At 53.3% G+C, this 18,384-nt stretch overlaps 3 protein-coding genes across 3 annotated transcripts; all 3 read right to left on the reverse strand.

The window, feature by feature from the left end:
- Window positions 1-59: 59 nt before the first annotated feature.
- Window positions 60-2,573, reverse strand: NECHADRAFT_58353 (uncharacterized protein). Its single transcript, XM_003046633.1, has 9 exons — window positions 2,402-2,573; window positions 2,292-2,339; window positions 2,077-2,206; window positions 1,899-1,942; window positions 1,714-1,813; window positions 1,284-1,640; window positions 1,136-1,214; window positions 897-1,080; window positions 60-841 (listed from the first exon to the last, which is right to left on the reverse strand). Exons 1-9 carry the CDS (start codon window positions 2,455-2,457, stop codon window positions 763-765), a joined length of 1,077 nt encoding a protein of 358 aa, XP_003046679.1. The 5' UTR covers window positions 2,458-2,573; the 3' UTR covers window positions 60-762.
- A 4,145-nt stretch (window positions 2,574-6,718) lies between these two features.
- Window positions 6,719-10,005, reverse strand: NECHADRAFT_58355 (glycosyltransferase family 35; the record flags this gene model as incomplete). Its single annotated transcript, XM_003046634.1, has 7 exons — window positions 6,719-7,339; window positions 7,388-7,460; window positions 7,524-8,440; window positions 8,493-9,002; window positions 9,053-9,318; window positions 9,371-9,691; window positions 9,843-10,005. The coding sequence occupies 7 exons, from the start codon at window positions 10,003-10,005 to the stop codon at window positions 6,932-6,934; spliced, it is 2,658 nt and encodes an 885-aa protein (XP_003046680.1). The 3' UTR covers window positions 6,719-6,931.
- Window positions 10,006-12,841: 2,836 nt separating this feature from the next.
- NECHADRAFT_66597 (uncharacterized protein) lies at window positions 12,842-14,971 on the reverse strand (the record flags this gene model as incomplete). Its single annotated transcript, XM_003046635.1, has 6 exons — window positions 12,842-13,723; window positions 13,778-14,016; window positions 14,070-14,199; window positions 14,253-14,381; window positions 14,438-14,783; window positions 14,848-14,971. 6 exons carry the CDS (start codon window positions 14,969-14,971, stop codon window positions 13,624-13,626), a joined length of 1,068 nt encoding a protein of 355 aa, XP_003046681.1. The 3' UTR covers window positions 12,842-13,623.
- Window positions 14,972-18,384: the final 3,413 nt, after the last annotated feature.

Below are 18,384 nucleotides of genomic sequence, written 5' to 3' on the forward strand. Positions count from 1 at the left end.
TGAACACATGTATACTACTCTATGCACCAGAACCTCACGATAACCCTTACAAGATATGGCAGTTTAAAACATCCATCATGATTCTTACCATTCTATAAACATATCGACCGTGATGCTCGCTTGTAGAGTATCGGTTTAAAACCATTTAGCAATGGATGTCATTCACAAGTTCTATAAAAAGGCATCAAGAAAAAGCAACCAAACAAATCCAATACTCGAAAACAAAAAACCCACATGCGTCGTATATTTTCATGTCCCGCTGTGTCTCAGCGATTCGAGAAAAACTTCATATATGTTGCGGGGGAAAAAACAGACAAGAGTAGAAAAAAAAAAACCAAAAAAAAACCAGTTGTTATATAAAAAAGAACCCCCCCTTGCCTAAACCTCCCGCCGATTCCCAAAGTCTCCTCAACGCCATACGTGCGTTCGTGTGTTGTGTTGTTTGTCTCTTTGCTCATGCCTTGAATGTTTTGTTTTCTCGAGTAAGTCAGATAAAACTTCCCTTCCCCCCACGCGTATTCTTGTTTGCTTGTTTTTTTTTTTTTTTTTTGCTCCCTCTTGTTCTTGAGTTTTTCATATAGGCACGGGATGCGAGTGTAGATAGGTAGGTAGTGTGGGTTTATGGGCGTCCTTGTTGAATTTCGTGGTATCATCGGCATTGCGACATGGTCTGCTCCTCCTCCAATGTATTTGCATGCATGCATGCATGCACTGCACTGCACTGCACTCGTAGCATCTTCCTCCTTATTAACAATGTCTCGTCTATTGTCCGTTGAACTGCTGCTCCTCCATGTTGGTGACCCCGGCTTCCACGTTATGATAGTCGAGTATCTCCGAGTACCTGAGCATGCCATATTAGTACTTGGGCTACGCGGAAAGACTTCACTCGGACTCACATCATGATCTTCCATGTATCAACGGGCAGGTCAGCATCGTTGAAGCTCCAGTCAAACTTCTCCTCGGCCACGGGCTCATCGGTGGGGTCGTGGTAGGGAGCAAGGTAATCGTGGGCGAGGGCCTCAGTGGCCGTTATCCGCTTCTTAGGATCAAAGACAAGCATGCGCTCAAGGAGATCGATGGCTATTGCATGTCAGTTCTGGTGCACATTGTGAATCACCAGCTAGAGATGACGTACCTGAATCGTCGGCGTTCTTGAACTTGTTTCGAAGAGGCTGTCGCTCGCGCTTGGGCAGAGACTTGACGAATCGTAGAGTCTAATCCTCAAAGTTAATTCCACTATTCCATAGCCGACCTCGGCCCGAGAGAGGGCAAAGACAACTCACGTTCTCGCTAGCAATAGTGTTGATAACATCATCAGGGGGAGTGCCCAGCAGCTCGGTGATGATGGAGAATTGGTTGACGTGGTCCTTTCCAGGGAACAGAGGCTTGCCCTCGAGCATCTCGGCAAAGATGCATCCAGCGCTCCAGATATCAACCTCGACGTCGTATTTTTGCCAGGTGAGCATGATCTCGGGGGCTCGGTAGTATCGGGTGGAAACGTAACCCGTCATCTGAGGGTCCTGGATTCGGGCGAGGCCAAAGTCGCAAATCTTGAGATCGCAGTTCTCGTTGACGAGGATGTTGCTGGGCTTGAGATCGCGGTGGACGACGCCGGCCGAATGCACGTACTTGAGGCCTCGCTGTGGGAAGGGAAAGTGGTTAGCGTTTGTTTTCTTCCATGGAGCCAACATCCAAGGAGTCTGGCAGACATACCATGATCTGGTAGAGAAAGTACTGGATAAACTGTTTCTCGAGGGGGCGCGAAGTCAATAATCGGTGAAGATCAGTGCCGAGAAGCTCTGTGACGAAATAGCTGCAGCATCGTCAGCTCCGAGTCCCGCGGGGGGGCAGAGTGGGGGAGGGGCAGAGCCGGTGACGGCGAGGTCGGGCAAACGTACATGTCCTCGAGAGGGGAAATGAAGATATCGCTGAGTGAGATGACCTGATGAGCGCATCAATATTAGCATGTTGAAGCTGGCAATTGACCCAGCTCGGTCATGAGCATGAGATGAGGCATGCGGGCAGGGAGGGGCCAGGGGGGGGGGAGCTCTGGCGGGGCGAGTGGTGGTTGCTCACGTTTTCGTGCTTGAGGTGCTTGAGCAGCTTGAGCTCACGGTATGTGCGCTTGGCGAGCACCGGAGTGCTGAAGGGCTTCATGATCTTCTTGACGGCGACATTTTGGCTGGTAAGCTGATCTCGGGCAGAACTGTCGAGTGCACGTTGAGTCAGTTATTGTCATTCAAGGCTCGCTCGGGAGAGCGAGGGCGAGGACGGTCGGGAGAGAAACGCACCAGACGAGGCCAAAAGCTCCCATGCCAACAGGCTGGAGATCCGAGTACCTGCGAACCGGAAAGAGTCAGTAAAAGCGGTCGGTCGGTCGCATTGTCGTGTCCAGTCTTACCTCGAGGTGATCTCGAATGTGGTGCCAAAGATCTGGGCGCGGACGAACTCGGCCATGGTGAAGGTCTGTCCGGAGCGGGGAGGGTTTGGGACAAGAGTTGCAAGATGCGAGTTTGTTTTCCTAGCGGCGAGACAAGGAAAATGCTAAGACGCGAAGGTTTGGAGTATCGGAGCGGGGATGGCCGAAGTAGGTGGCAGTCGCAGAATGTTGAGCTGGACTGGACTGGACTGGGCTGGGTACTGTACTCGACGGGACTGCGCTGTAGGGACTGGCGTAAGAAGTTGGGGGAGCAAAGTTACTAAGTAATCTAGTTGTTGGATTGGATGGGCTGGGATTGGTATGGATGGGATGGGATGGACCGATAATGGGTCAGGTGAATGGGAAATCGACGATCGAGCGCACAAGGCGATGGAAGAAATGACCAGGGGGTGTTAGAGGAGACAGTGAAAAAAAAAAAAAGCGATCCAGGTTTCGATGGTGTCGATGGAGCGAGCGAGTATCGAGCGATGGACGGCCACAAAGACTGGACTGGACTGCCAGGAAGCGATCGGGGCGGGGACGATGGATTCCCACTGGACGGCAGAGAAAGAGAGCCAAGCAACCTGTACTGACTGTACTTTGTTTCTCCCTTGTTACCGAGCGGGCTTATATCGAGATGGATCGATCAATGTTTTTGTCCGTGTTTTGATATGTCGTTTCCCGTCTTTTCCCTTGTCTGTCTTGTCTTGTCTCTCTGGTTGTTATGTCGTAGGCGGTGCGGTAGGCGGGGTAAGGTATGCGGGCAGCCAGTTATCCCCAGGAAATTCAGGCTGTACTGTAGGTACTGGAGGTTGGTAGGCAGCGAAAAACGACGTCTGTCAATGGCAAAAAAACCCTCTTGTTAGCCAATACCCATATTAAGAATGTAGCGTCGCCACTCGAAATTCACGACAGAAAGGGCACTAAAGCAGCAACACTGAATCGGAGAAGTGTCTCCCTCCAGGTGGTCTTCTGATGGCTTGTGACTGGTGAGGGGCACTGCGCTGCTCAGGCTTTGCCTCCCGCCTGGACAAAGATCAAGGCCATGGATAACCGCAGAAACTGCAGAGACCCGACTCTCTCTCTCTTCCAGCCTGGACTTCGGCCGCCATCGTCTGAGCGATAATGCCAGCAAGCGCCAGCAGTGGGGTCAATTGGCCTGTCCTTTGACACCATCGTGCCCCCCAATGCTCGCTTTACCGCTGGCTGGCTAGGCTGGGACTGAGCCCGCGCGCCATCTCCCGCAGTGGCGGGAGCAGGACGCATGCAGCGCCGTGCGTGGGGAATATTCTAGACATGATGGACCCGAGAGTGTCTCCGGGGAGCAATGTCTCTGGAAGAGGTGCTGTAGGCTTACCTTGCTATCGGCGCAATAACCCAAAGCAACAGGAGGGCGGGTATACGATGCGGTGAAGAGCCCAAGGGAGGATGGAACGGGCAAAAGGGACAAGGATCGAGTCGCGTCTTTCGAGTGTCGGCCAAATGTCGATCGCTGGCTTCTGCGCTGTCTGTTGAACAAAGTGCCGTTGGAGGGGAGGTTTTAAGCTTGTGTCTAGGTAGGTAAGGTAGGAATCACGGGACGCCGAGGAGGGAGGAATGGATCCCGAGGCAAACTGTAGGTAGATGGAGGAAGAGGAGGGAGAAAATGGGCAAAGTCGAGAAGGAAATCAAGTTTACCATCTGGGAAGGAGGGTATATTAGTAGTGTTCGGTACCAAGTGCAAGCCATGGACGACGTGGATGCGCGCACCGCCGGTTTCTGCACAATGTCTGTTCTGTCTTGTCTTGTCCCGCTTCCCAGCCAAGGTGGGGGAGGAGGGGGGACAACAGCTCCGGGGAGGCTTGATTGCTTTTTTTTTTTCTTCTAAAGCGAAGGGCCCGCTTGATTCTTGTTCTTCCCTTGTCACTGTGGTTTTTTCCTCCGTCTTTTCTGTGGGCAGAATGGTGGAGGGAGGACACTTGCGCTACGGGGGAGTGAGGGGATCGAGATCTACGTGGAGATGGGAGATTCAAACATGAGAAAGTTGATGATAGACAGAGGGGGGTGGCCTAATGGCGTCCATCTTTTTCCTTTGGTTGAACTTTGTGACGAAACCAGGGTCCTAGGTACTGAACCCTTTTATGCAAGTCTCTCCTGGTGATGGGCATGTCTTGGTTAAGATGTCTGATGTCGGTGTTGCTGATAACTGATGAATTTCTATCACAACTGATGAGAGCTGAGTCGGAGAGTGAATCTCGGCGACATACATACGTAGTAGTTTAGATGAGACGAGGCCATCTACCTTCAACGTTGTTTGCTTCTCTCATGTACTGTATCACGTTCCTCTTCATGGTCGCCATGAATGGCTGCCATGATGGAATCCACACCAAGCAGACAGAAAACCAAAAGGCATGAATGCATCCATGGCATTGATTGCCCTGCCGTGCCCTGCCGGGATGATACTGCAAGCACATGATTCATGCTTTGCTACCCCTCTCCCGAAACTTATCGCACAATTACAGCTTCAACTCATCATAATTGTCTTCTCCCCACGTCGCAGAAACCTGGCATTCTTTGCTTCGCGCTGCTGCTTTACACGGCGCCCATGACGTCACCCCGACCTCTACCCCTGTCGCCGGGGTGCTAGCTTGACAGCACACGTCCTGCAGCAGCGCTTAGACCCCCCCTTTTCTTCCTTTTTTTTTCCCCTCCTCCAACGGGCCAAGGACCCATCACCAGAGCCGCTTCTGGACGGCCGCCTTGTACCTCGCCAGCATAACTCGGCTGCAAAGGTACCTTGACCGTCGATTCACCCTGTCGCAAGACCTCTCCCGCTCATCGTGAAATCAAGGCGCGGATCGAACAGGGCCCGGGAAACCTGCCAGTGGGGTTCAAGTTAAACCCCCCGCCGTTTACCCCCCCCCCAAATCGAGTGGACGTCTTGTCCCATCTAGCGGCCAACGTCCCATCCCGCTACCTGGTTACTGCACCTCTGCTGTATCCATTCTGGCTCCTCATCACGCGCTGCGACGCTGCAATTACTTATTCAAGATCCCAGAAAAACTGTCGGCACCGACGTCATATGCATAAGCCACCAACTTTGCCTTGAAGTCCCCTGTCTGTCTGGGTCCCACAGGATTGAGGACTGGGAATGGATCCATTACCAACATCAACAACACCTGCCCTGGACTGCGATGCTTGGTAAAGGTAACCAGATCTCTTGGGTGAGGAATGAAACAGTCAGCTCTCTTCATAGTTTTGTTATCGCCGTTGTTTCAGTAGATATAACATAATGTGATCAAAATGTTAATCATCTCTGACTTACACGCCTCAACCACGGAGAAACAGAAACACTCATATACAACTCCCCCGTTGTCTAGACTACATAAACAAATAGCAATACAAGACGCCTGTCTCCAGCCCAGGATCATCGCTGTCCATCCCTAGCTTCCTGAGCTTGCCCTGTCGATCCTCAACCTCGTCCCGTCCATCCACCTCCCATCTCGGAATCCATCTTGGCCCTTCCCCTAACCCAGCAGAGATGTCCCCTACCCATCACGCATCGCGGATCGACCCAAGCCCCTCCCTCCGTTCGAGACCATTTGATCGACAGTGTAGTGCTTAAAATGCTCGCCATGGGCGCGTCTGATGCCCCATCTTGGGATCCTTCCAGAGCCAACAGGCCGAGGGGGCCGCCTTGCCGAGCGATCCAGCTCGTCGGTACCGAGTAACGTCTGATCCACTGTCTACAGTACGTAAATGAGACCTTGCGACCGTTCTTGGGGCGTTTCTGCCTCAGCAATGCCATCCCACGGGCATCCCCAACGTAGGGCTAGGGGTCTTGCACTGGCTACGAACAACCCATCTCCTTCTACCAAGACCCCCCAGGTCCAAATAACGTTAGAATATGACCACATATCAACAGTCGTGTCATTCCTCCCGCTTTGAACTTGACCTACACATGACAAAAGCCAATTGGTGGGTATTCACCCGAGATGCTAGTGCTCGAACCCTCTCTAGAACCTCACCCTCTTTGACGCGTGACCTCTAAACTCCACAGCGTATTTTTATAGTTGCATGGCCCTCCCCCAAACCTTGCCAATCATTTCTTTCTGGCATGTCTATTCAAGTGGATGTTCGTTGCCATAAGCTATACCTGGCCACTACGGGGAATTGCAGCAGTTGTGCTTGGCAAGCTAGACTACACATGCTCGCCCATATTCACCCCTGGCATGGTATGTCTAGCCCCCAGACACTTGTTGGTATGATTCACAAATAGAAAAAAATCAAAATCATTGCTACGAAACCGGCACAAATTGTACGAGCGTTAAACGTACTCTGTCAATAGATGTGTATCATGCTCGTTTCATTATCAAAGGGAAAGCCTGTCCGCCATGAACACTTCTCATGACCCAATCACCCTTCATCAATCTGCCTAAATCCCTCTCTTCCAACCTGCCCTGTCACCTCTAACCTACGCCGTTTGCGAGTTTATCCCTGTCCCTTAATCTACCCCTCTATCATGATCATGATCTAGTCGTGGACAACCAAAGGCTCCACATTCCAGATGCCCTCCGCATACTCATCAATGCAGCGGTCGCTGCTGAAGAAGCCCATGCGGGAAACGGAAATGATCGACTTCTTGATCCACTCTTCCTGGTTCTTGTACGCCTCATCAACAAGGTGGTGAGTCTCGTTGTAACTGTGGAAGTCATCCGACACCAGATAGTAATCACCATGGTCACGCACAGCCGCGATCAGAGCACTAAAGTCGTGGACTGAGCCGAATGTGCCCTTCTGAATCTCGGCGAATACCTTCTCCAGGTCAGGGTCGATGGTGTGTGAGCCATACTGGTGGGCGTGGCGAAGGTCCTCAACATCCTCCGCGAGGTTGCCAAACAGGAAGATGTTGTTCTCTCCAATCTCGCGAGTGATTTCAATCTATATCAAAGTTAGTCTACTATATGAAAATGATCAAGTTTTACTCACGTTGGCACCGTCGCAAGTACCGATGATAAGACCACCGTTGAGGACAAACTTCATGTTGCTGGTACCCGAAGCCCTAGATGACCTGTTAGCCGGCTGTCTTTTAATGATGTGGAGCGTATGCTCCATGGTAACTTACTCAGTACCGGCGGTGGAAATGTGCTCGCTCAGATCCGAGGCCGGAGTGATAATCTCGGCCTTGCTCACATTGTAGTCGGGCAGGAAGATGACCTTGAGGAGGTCACCGATCTCACTGTCATTGTTCACCACAGATCCGACGGCGTTGACCAGATGAATAATCTGCTTCGCCATCCAGTAGCCGGGAGCAGCCTTGCCTCCGAAGATGGAGACACGAGGGACAACCTTCTTGCGCTCCTCGGGAGACAAAGCCTTGAGAGTGAGGTATCGATGAATGACACCAAAGATATTGAGCTGTTGGCGCTTGTACTCATGGATTCGCTTGACTTGAACGTCGAAAAGCGACGATGGGTTCACAACAACGCCGGTGGCGGTCTTAATGAGCTTAGCAAGTCGGACCTTGTTGGCGTACTTGATCTCGGACCACTCCTTGCGGAATTCCTTATCTTCAGCATACTTCTCGAGCTGGTTGAGAGTCGTCAGGTCCTTCAGGAAACCATTGCCACCACACTTGGAGGCGATGAGCTCAGAGAGACGAGGGTTGGCCTGGTGGAGCCAGCGGCGAGGAGTGATACCGTTGGTCACGTTGGTGAACTTGTCAGGGCCATAGATCTCGACAAAGTCCTTGAAGATGGTGGTCTTGATGAGGTCTGAGTGCAGCTCAGCGACACCGTTGACCTTGTGAGATCCGACAATGGCGAGGTACGCCATCCGAACCATCTTAGGCTGGGACTCCTCGATGATGGACACACGGCGAAGGATGTCTCGGTCGTTGGGGAAGGCCTTCTCGACCTTCTGGAGGAAGAAGAGGTTGATGTCGTAGATAATCTGCAAATGCCTTGGCAGAAGGTGCTGGAGCAGACCGACGGGCCACTTCTCAAGAGCTTCCGGCAGAACAGTGTGGTTGGTGTAGCCGAACTAGAGAATTGTTAGACTGTAACAGCCTAACTCATATAACATTAGAACTTACAGTGCTAGTCACGATCTCCCAAGCGAGATCCCATTCGAGGTGTTCAATATCGATGAGGATTCGCTGCAGCTCAACAATGGCTAGTGTAGGGTGGGTATCGTTGAGCTGGATGGCCACCTGTTCAGGGAACTCCCTCCAGGGGCGCTTAGCCTTCTTGAAACGGCGAACAATGTCGTATAGGGAGGCGGCAACCCAGAAGTACTGCTGCTTCAAGCGAAGTTCCTTTCCTCGCTCAAGGTTGTCATTGGGGTACAGAACAGCGCTGATAGTCTCGGCTCGCTGCTGATCCGCGACCGAGCTTTCGTAGTCACCGTTATTGAACTTTTGGAAGTCAAACTCTCCGCCTGAGGCCTTGCTTGACCAAAGTCTCAGGTTGTTGGTGGTGGGCGTATCATATCCGGGGATGGGGACATCGTAGGCGACGGCCTGGACGATCTCACCACCCTCCCAGATGGAGAGGGTCTTGCCATCCTCATCAGTAGTCTTTCTGACGTTGCCGAAGAATTGGATCTGAGAGTCTAGGTTAGTAACAGTTACTTCATTTCATCCTATGTACTTACATCGACAGTCACGTCGTGTCGGGGGAACTCCCAGGGGTTAAAGTCGAGCCAGTAGTCAGGCACCTCGACTTGGTATCCGTCGATGATTTCCTGCTTGAAAATTCCATATCGATATCGAAGACCGTAACCCCAGGCAGGGTAGTTGAGAGAGGCCAGACTGTCAAGGAAACAAGCGGCGAGTCGGCCGAGGCCACCGTTACCCAGCGCAGCGTCGTTTTCCTGGCTGATGATGTCCTCAATTCGGAAGCCAAGGTCGGCGAGACCGGCTACACGTTCATGTCAGCAGGCAGTCATAAGATTGGACCTATTCCTTCTTACCCTTGGCAGTGTCCTTTTGGCCCACGTTCAGCATGGCATTGTCCAGGGCGCGGCCCATGAGGAACTCAAGACTGAAGTAGTAGACACGCTTGGAATCGCGGTATGTCTGACGCTGCTGAGTTCTGTTCCAATCAAGAATCAGGCGGTCACGGAAAGCTAGACTGGTGGCAGAGTAGGCAGCATGTTCGTCGCAGTTGAACATGGACCGGGCAAGGGTGGTCTCGACATGACGGACAACCTCTTTCTCGAAGCCATCTTTGCCAGTGAATCCACTCGACTGGTTGCGCTTCCATGCTTCGCGCTGGGGTTCGGGGATCGAAGCTATTCGGAAAGTGTAAGCGAGAGCTCAGAGCCGCACAGGTTGAGGGAACAGAATGCCCGCGACAGAGAGCGGCGAGAGCCATTGACACGGCACAATGGCACCAAAGTACAAGGAAAACGCCGAATTAATTAAATAGAGATAAAGACATACCTTCAAAGCTCTTGATCTCTCCAGGGCCAAAGCCCGTCGCGGTTCGGGTGTGCTTGGGGCGAGAGATGCCTGCGGGGCCAACGGCACCCTGGATGTCGACGATGGGGGCACTCGTGGAGGGGCGCCTCTCACGGGTAGGCAATCGCTGCTGTTCGGACGCCATTGCTGCTAACCTTTGCGGATTTCACTCGCTTGTTAGTCAAATGACGCTCAAGTGGTGAAGGAGGGAAGAATTGAGAAGAGAAGAAGAACAAGAGTTGGTGGCCTCGGGGCAAGCCCGCGACTCGAGTTAAGTAATGGCGACTCGCAGGTCCCTTGTCTCTGCGAAAGCGAACATCAGATCAGATCACCTACCTCAAGGTTTACTGATGCCACAGAACGAGTACGTCAGATAAGGCGACTGGCCAGGCGAGACGAGACGCACCACAGCTTAGGGTGGGGGAGCGGGGTCGGAGGTGCAAGGTAAAGTCGCAGTAGCTCGTTGCGTGCCCTGCTTGTGGAGGGTGAGAATCCAGAGATATATAGGGATTCGGGGAGCAATGAGGGACGAGTCTGTCCGAATGGTCCGGTAGAGGCAGAGAATGGCACAATTCTCGCGCAAATCCGCCGAACACAGGAAGCTGAAGCGGATGAAGCCGTCGGAGGAAGCGAGCGGCCGACAAGCTTCTTAGAGCTGGGCGGATCCGACGAAGCTTGGGGAGCAGGGAAGCTCGGTGGAGTCAACAAAAGAGATGGAGCAAAGATGACAAGGGGGAGGAAGAATTCAAAAAGAGGTGGCGGATAGGCGGGTTATGTGTCAATGGAAGGAAAAATTGATGCTTAAAGGACAGGATAAGATCAAAGGAAGTCGGTGAGGATGACAACCCGAGTTGAGGAGAGGAAGAACGTGGGAGGAGGGAGGGAGGGATGAAGTAGTAGCTTGAGCAATGGATGTGGGAAGGAGCTTCTCCTCCATCATGACAACCTCCCCCTCCATCTCCATACCTACCGGCCTCATCAACAGCTGCTGGTCTAACTTCCCCTCTTGGCCACCCCCTCGGTCTAATGCCAATAGCATCAATTCCTAGCCCTTCCCCGGGTCTCGTCTCGTCTATTTTTGCGTCGGTCTGCCCGCTAATGTCCTGCCGCCCTCTGATCTACCCCGACGACGGCGAGCACATACCTGCCATGCCTTCAGTAACCGTCCGTGGTGCTCAGCTGGTGAGAGCCATGATACCTCCCCCGCGGCAGCACTCGGTGGCATGACGACATTGTCGAAGCACACACCTTTGGATCCTCCAAAGCAGCCGCCATTATCATAATCACAAGCTTGCGCGTGCAGCACAGCATCGCATCGCATCGCGTCCGACACCCTACCCTAGTGAACGGGAGATGCTGCAGCATGAAACCTTGGAATAGGATGCTGTCCCCCGCAGACGCCCACACCCACGCAACAACAAGACTGGAACCTCAGCATTGCCCCTCCAACCAAGCACCCGGCTGGCCTTGAGAGAGAGCCTCCAGAGCCTCTGCAATGGCCGGTGAGCACCGCCGCATTCCTTGCGAGTTGACCCTTCTCTCTCACGGGCCAGCGCTCATGGCTGCTCCTCATGCCAGCCATGGTCGTCCTGGCTGCGAATCCAGACCGTATCTCGGACCCCATTATCCCAGCCAGCAGCAGCTTGCAGTTGCAGCAGAGCTCCATCCCAATCGACCCCCTCCAGCAAGCACACGAGGGAAGCTCGCCTTAGCGGCCCCCTCTTACACCACGGACTGCGGGGCCGCGGCGTCCGGAGTCTGCCATCCATGCGACGGACCTTTTCTGGCAAATCGAGCCCAATCCCACCGCCAGACATTGGCGGCGCTATCATCCTACATGTCGCCTACATACTGTACGTACTGCGTACATGCTGCTGCTGGTGCCGCAGGAGCATGGAGCAACCGTTTTGAAGATTGTGGTACGTACACATGAACGCCTCGTAACAAACCCCAAGATCTAGAATGTCTCTGATGCACCCGTCCCCCGGTGACTATTTGCGTTCCAGCATAGGTTGCCAGCGGGTAACGCCCGAGACGGTTTACCAACATTGCCGGGCTCGGCCTTTCAACTCCCCAGGCAGACCCAGCCGTTGGGGCAGAGAAGCAAGATATGGATGGCAACGGATGCGCAAAACGTTCTGCCCCCTGCTCGCCGTCCCGTCTCACATACTGTCTGTACACCTGGGCGTCTTCCAACATGCTGCATGTAGCACCAAGATCGGCACCAAATGGCTGTCGAGTTGCTGTGGCCTGACGCAGCCCCGTTGAGAGCTGCCAAACCAAGCTCCATTGTATTCATGCAAGCTGCCGCGCCTCCCCCATTCCGCTTCTTTATTGTCAACCTCTCTTGAAACCACCTCGAGGTGGAGGTTACTCTGTTGACCAATCCCCGTTGACCAATCCACCTCTGACCTCCAAGCCTCCATCACATGGGCCACAACATCCATCTCTCGCAACGCCATCTTCCTGCTAACTAACATTCTACTGACCGACCTGGCTTGCTCCATCGATCGGTCAAAGCTCCCGGCCACTCCCCATCTGCCAAGCCTTTCTCCCCTCTTCCTCTAAGTGCAACTTTAAAGGCCTCACTGCCTAGCTCTTGTTCCTGGCCAAAACCCTATTGCATGTAAACCTTGGGTCGGCCTGGCTTGGCCATCGTGAAACTTCTGTTGCTCTGGGAGTAGAGATAGCTCGATACTCAAGATGAGGTGATTGGACGTGTTCTGTCCTAATTGCCTATTAGATACCGCAGCAGGGGAAGGAGAAAAGGTAAAAGCCCATCTTTGTCTAGTCCGCGTCTTCATTCGGCCGATATACCATCATCCAACCATCTTTGGGCAAGCCACCTCCGTCCTTTTCCAGGTAATCAACCTATTGTCCTGGGCTCAATAACCAGCCTCGTTGCGTCACCAACAAAGGTCCTCTTTCACTTGCCCCTGATTGCCTTCTCCCGAACAAACAATACATGCTTGGCCAATGTGGACGGACGCACACCCCCAATGTCATCAATTCGTCTCGTTTGGACCGAGGGCTATGTACTCTGCGCAAAATGAAGCAATCCATTAGCATGCCAACCTTGACCTGCTTCCCTGCACACGTTCCCGTCCAGCTCCGTAAACACCACTCTCCCTGGAACCCATGCGCCTGCTCTATCTCTCTGAAAACCCGACAGAAGCCACAGGAATGTGACTAGGGTCATGTCTCCGCTTTGTACCCCCTTCCTGGCCCCAAGACGACGAAACCAGATACCGACCACCAGCAGCTCCGCGCTGCCATTCAGGCGCTATTCATAACCATCCCTCTCATTTCGTACAGAGCTCCATGCCTGGGTGAACAGATCCAGAGCCCAAAATCTCGACTTCTCACAAGGTCTATTGGCCCACAAAGCAAGGCAAGAGCAGAGCAAGAAATATAATCCAACAAAGAAATCGTCCTCGTGCCGAGCGCGTCTGTGTTCGGGAAGCCTTGGTTGACATCTGCTGTATTGGGTTCGCTTGCGTCTCGAGCACTCGCATTGCGCCATCGTTGCCGCGCTCTCGGCATTATAGAGAAATGAACTCGATCGTGAGTGAGTGATATTGATCAGAGGTGAGCGTCCAAAACGAGGAAACGCTGTGTCGCAACGGAATAAAACAATGATCGTGTAAAGTCGAAGTCGTCCTCCCTCCCATGTCCCCAAACTCCGGTTAATGCTCTCGACGCCAGCCCACAGTTCCGTGTCCTAACATCATGGTCGAAAATCAAAATGCGCAGCGCTTCGCAATCAGAGAATGCCCGAATCCTTAAGTGCGTTATTCAAGATAGTCTCCTTGACTGCTGCAAAGACGAGCCGGATGTTTGACGTATCTGTTGCTTGTGTCAAGCTGATGTAGTGTTAGAGTCTCAATTCCCTCTGCTTCTTTACGCGAGCCACTTACTGAGGGTACAGATTTAAATGTGCTCTGTTGACCTGATTAAAGCGCCACAGCAAATACTTGGCTGCTTTGTTGACATCATTGCCGCCTGAGTAATCTGGGAAATAGTTTCCCAGGGGAGACCTGCTCAGTTTTTGCTTGAAGATATCCACCTTGTTGAGGAACAGGATGATACTAGTTCGCATAAACCACCGCGAATTGACTACCGAGTCGAACAGCAAGAGACTCTCCATCATTCGGTTCTGCCCTTGACGTTAGCGCAAAGAGCCGGGGATCTAGCCTTGCTGTAGCTCACCTGACTGCTTTCCTCGAGCAATACTTGATCGTACTCGCTCAATGCCACGCAGAAGATGATTGATGTTACATTCTCAAAGCAATGTATCCATTTCTTCCTCTCACTGCGTTGACCGCCCACGTCAAACATGCTATATCGGCGTTAATACATAGACTTGGTGCTCACGTCCAGGTCAAAACTCACTGGATGCTCAGCTGCCCCATCTGGAATCTCGTTTCGTAGATACCTGTTGTCTTGGTTCGCGCCCGGAGGACATCCATCTCGTTCGGAAGGTAGTCGGATCCCACTATTCGCAGCGCCTCCTGGAAGAAGCTGGATGGAGCAAAATTAGTATCTGTTTGTGCCAAGGCAAAACGGTCATAGCCTACTATTCAGCCGAGTCCATGAGATAGAACTCTGTCTGATGCTCCATGAGGAGATCCTTGGCTGGGTCATTCCATAACGACTGTACTGCAGCGCCGACTTTCGGGTCAATCTGTGCTTGAGGGCCCGATTCGGCTTGATACTCCATCAGAAACTCGGCGTGCGCCTTGTTCTCCTCGTTTTGGGGTTCGATCTCGAATTGTTGCATGGCCATAATAACGGCCTTTGCGCACTCGACGAGGTTTTTGAAGACAGTGGGCCGATAGTTATACAGCTCATCTTCTGAATAGCCCTTGAGGTGGATGATCTTCATCTGCTTGACGATGGTCGACTTTCCACTTTCACCAGAACCTATGGCTTGGTCAATACGATGCACCTTGGGAAGCGCTGCACGAGCTGCCATCAACGCCCTTACCTAGCAGCAAGATCTTGCATTCCTTCCGTAGTCGCTTAGAATCTTCTTCAAGGATCTTGTCGATGGCCTGACTCTTCTTCTTCTGCTCCGCCTCCTCATTACTCGAGCTCATGCAGGCGCCCATTTTGCCAAATTGCGACGCGAGCGACAGTCGGCTCTCTCACGCGAGGTGGATGGTGGAATCGAGGTCGGGTTCAATTCGGGTGCGCGCGACACGACGTTTAGAAGCGCATGACGTTCGCAGTAGTCTGCAGGAAAGCTAACGGCGTCGAGGGATGTGAAGATCCCTGAGAATCAGATGGCCGTGGATGGGTTTCTCGGTATAAAGACGTGGTTTCGTGTCGAATTTGTTGGATTCAATGATGATCAACGGCTGAATGCGGCAGAATTACGGCGAGGTAGCTATGTGCAGAGGCAATCGGGAGCGGCAAGGGCGGATGGGAAGATCGGTTGTGGCGGCCGAGGTAATGCGATTTTGAGGCTTGAAGGTTTCGGAGCAAGTATTGTCGGGAGGATGGCAGAGGAACAGCCCGCGATGTCGAAGGAAGTTGACAGATGCAGGATGAGAAGTGCCGGAGCGACGTCGAGGCTGGAAGGGAATTGTTTGGCGGTGGGCAGGCGAGAAGAAGAGATGGATGGATAGACCTTGTCGCTCCAGATGGATGGCCGTAACCCGCTACGGCACGGTGCTGGGGAGCTCGTGGAGGCAGGGCGAGCGGGCGAAACTAAAAAGGTACAAAGGCACCAGGGCACCTCGACGATGACGAGACACAGTTGGCGGAGCGCCACCAATTGGCGAGGACGAGCTGGCAGTGGAGAATGAGTGAGAGCAGGGGTGTGGGCGCGACGAACGAGTGAGAGCGGGTGGACGAGGAGAATTTGAAGGGAGCCTTTTTTGGGGAGGCTTGAGGCTTGGGCTTGGGGGGTCGAGCTCGACGGAGCTGGCTGTGACCGGGTCCAAGGGGGGTCCGCAGAGTCAACTGCTAGTACCAAAACGAGGGGTGCGAATCAAGGAGGCGGTCTTGATGGATATCGTTGGCTGAAAGGACGACCGTTCGTGGATGTCTCTGCTCTGTCGAGTCTTTCGAGTCAAGATGAACGTGGTCTAGGTCGCGCAAGTGAAAGCGGAATTGGAAGCGACGACGAGGAGTAGAATCTGCCCTTCTCCTCAACTGTACAAAAATGAGGTACCTGGGGAATGGCCAGCGCGTATGGAGATGAGGAGGAGATGACGGCCAACGCTGGGGGGCAGCAAAGTAGAGGTTGAAGTGAGATGAGGTGAGGTGAGGTGGGAAAGTATAAGGTTGGTACCTACCTTACTTTCCCGCAAGCCTGGAGCTCAAGCAGCAGCCCGGTAGGCTGCGAGGGTACAGGTAGTACCTGCTGTTCTTGGGCACCGGGCTTACAACGCTACAGCAGGAGGGCAGGGATCAACTGGAGGGAGCATGGGGGAGGCCGACCTGCCATAATCAAATAACACTCATGGCATCCATCACCATTCACGCTTGAGCAATACTGTCTGTACTCCGTACCTTCATACCAAACACACGGGCAAGAAACAACTCCGGCGTCTCGGCGGATGGAGACGCAGCGCATACGGATCAGAGCAGCACCGACACCGACTAATGGGTTTAGCCGCCGTCAAGACTCGGCTGCGACGATGGACTCTTCCGGCCCGGTCAGAATATCAGTTGATGGCCAAAGAATCGACGGAATCGTACCGGCTGGCCGGCAGCCTAGGCCCGGCTTGGGCTTTTGTGCCTTGGGCGTTGAAGACGTGTCGGTCGTGGTTGGGCTTTTCAATCCATATCCATGCTTGATGAAGCCACGACGTATTGATCCGTCTCGTCGGTATTGTCATGATGGGAATTCCAGAACACCCTTCCTCGAATGATTGTTCCATCTGCAGGGTCCTCATCAGAAGGTATCTGTATTTCACGCAGACATTGGATGCTAATCGCGCTGGTTGAAGGATGGGATCTCATCAAACTGCAAGCCTATCAGCCTGGTACGACTCTATCAGTCCCAATGAGGAAACGAGACCAGGTCAGACCATGTTGCGCTTTGCACCCGAGGATGGCTAACAGCTGGTGGTGCCAGCTTTGGCCTCTCGAATTTCTCTTGTGGTGGTCAAAGGTGCTGATCCGTCACAAAAGAGAGTCTGGACCCTTGCCCTTGAACCTCTGGGCCTTTGCTCACCCACGACGAACCTACAAACATGACAAGCCCAAGACCGTTCCTGATGGGCGCCATCTGTCCTGGAGGCTGCGCCTGGCACCAGCCTTCTTTTCAGTTCCTCACCGACCGATTTCCTAAGCCGGGGCACTCCCCTGCTTTTCTCTGCTAGAGCGCCTTGTAGCCTCACGCGCATTGATCGACCCCTTCAAAAACACATCTCCTGTCGACCGATGTCTCAACTCACCACGCGCTTGGCAAAGGGGCTGCCAGGCTCTGCTGCAGACTTGCTGTGTGGGAAACAGCCCTGTCCAGCATATTGCCGCGAAGAAGCGGGCGAAGAAAACAGCACGGCAATGGTGGGCTTGTTTTGATGGAGGCGAGACGAGACGTGGGGGAGTGAATATCTCGGCGGGCGTGACCAAACAAACACCCGACAGGCAGTTGACATGGACGCAGACAGACCCACGATGAATCTGGAGCGCGTACTGCTTGAGGTCGAGATGGAATGACGGGTCCAGTGGAGAGAGAGTGCGCCGCCCGCACATGGCAGCCCTCTCAACCCCTCAAGCCCCCTCAGTTTTCGTTCAACCGACGCCCCCCGGTAGGCCCCATTCCCCGTACTGCTGCTTTAACGACTGCCCAAGGGCTCCTCGCTGAGGGCGCTGCCCGTAGCGAGAAGACTCGATTAGGCTACCCAAGGTTGAGGCGATTTATCCGCATTCCATTCGAAGCCGATGGCAATCGGCCAGCAACCGCACGTGTATCAAAAGGATGTGCCAGTCTTTTGGAAATAGAAGACAGACGGGCCGAGCTGGGAGACTAATTCTTGCTCACGTTTGCGGACGCACGAGAGCCTCTGTTAACCCCAAGCTCAAGAGCTTATGCTGCTGGTCCAATGGCACCGTCTCTTACCAGGGGTTGGGGATCCTAGAGTTTTGGAGTGGGGTGCTCGGATGGGAATTCCTCGCTGCCCGCCCTCCTGGCATCCCCTGTCCTTCTTCGATTTACCTTCTGCTTCTCATGCTATGCTGCATTTGATTCTGCCTGCAGAAACGCCCGGCCAGTTCCCAAACCCTTACCATCTCCTTCACCGATCAACCAGGCTTCCACCTCCCAGGGATGGCAAGGCTCGACATGCACGGCGCACCGTTGTACAATGGCTTGGCAAAGCGGATGAGGTGCCGTCTTTGATTGGACGACACAGCCTCCAAGTCTGTGTCAACATGCGCATCGAGAGCCGAAGCTCGGTGAATAGGCAGGTGAGGCAGCTTCCTATTGTTGTCATTCACTCGCACAAGGTGGTGATGATCAAGTTATTCTTGGAATTGTACCGACCCCGAGGGTTGACAAATAGCTGCC

Source organism: Fusarium vanettenii (assembly GCF_000151355.1).
Source record: "Fusarium vanettenii 77-13-4 chromosome 2 genomic scaffold NECHAsca_18_chr2_1_0, whole genome shotgun sequence".
NCBI lineage: Eukaryota > Fungi > Ascomycota > Sordariomycetes > Hypocreales > Nectriaceae > Fusarium > Fusarium vanettenii.

What these genes read in the sequence shown, in the direction of transcription:
- NECHADRAFT_58353 (XM_003046633.1), bottom strand. Translation starts at nt 2,457, where the DNA reads ATGGCCGAGTTCGTCCGCGCCCAGATCTTTGGCACCACATTCGAGATC. An exon ending in ACATTCGAGATCACCTCGAG is followed by an intron (nt 2,340 to 2,401) that starts GTAAGACTGGAC and finishes TCCGGTTCGCAG; the next exon opens with GTACTCGGATCTCCAGCCTG. An exon ending in AGCACCTCAAGCACGAAAAC is followed by an intron (nt 1,943 to 2,076) that starts GTGAGCAACCAC and finishes TGCGCTCATCAG; the next exon opens with GTCATCTCACTCAGCGATAT.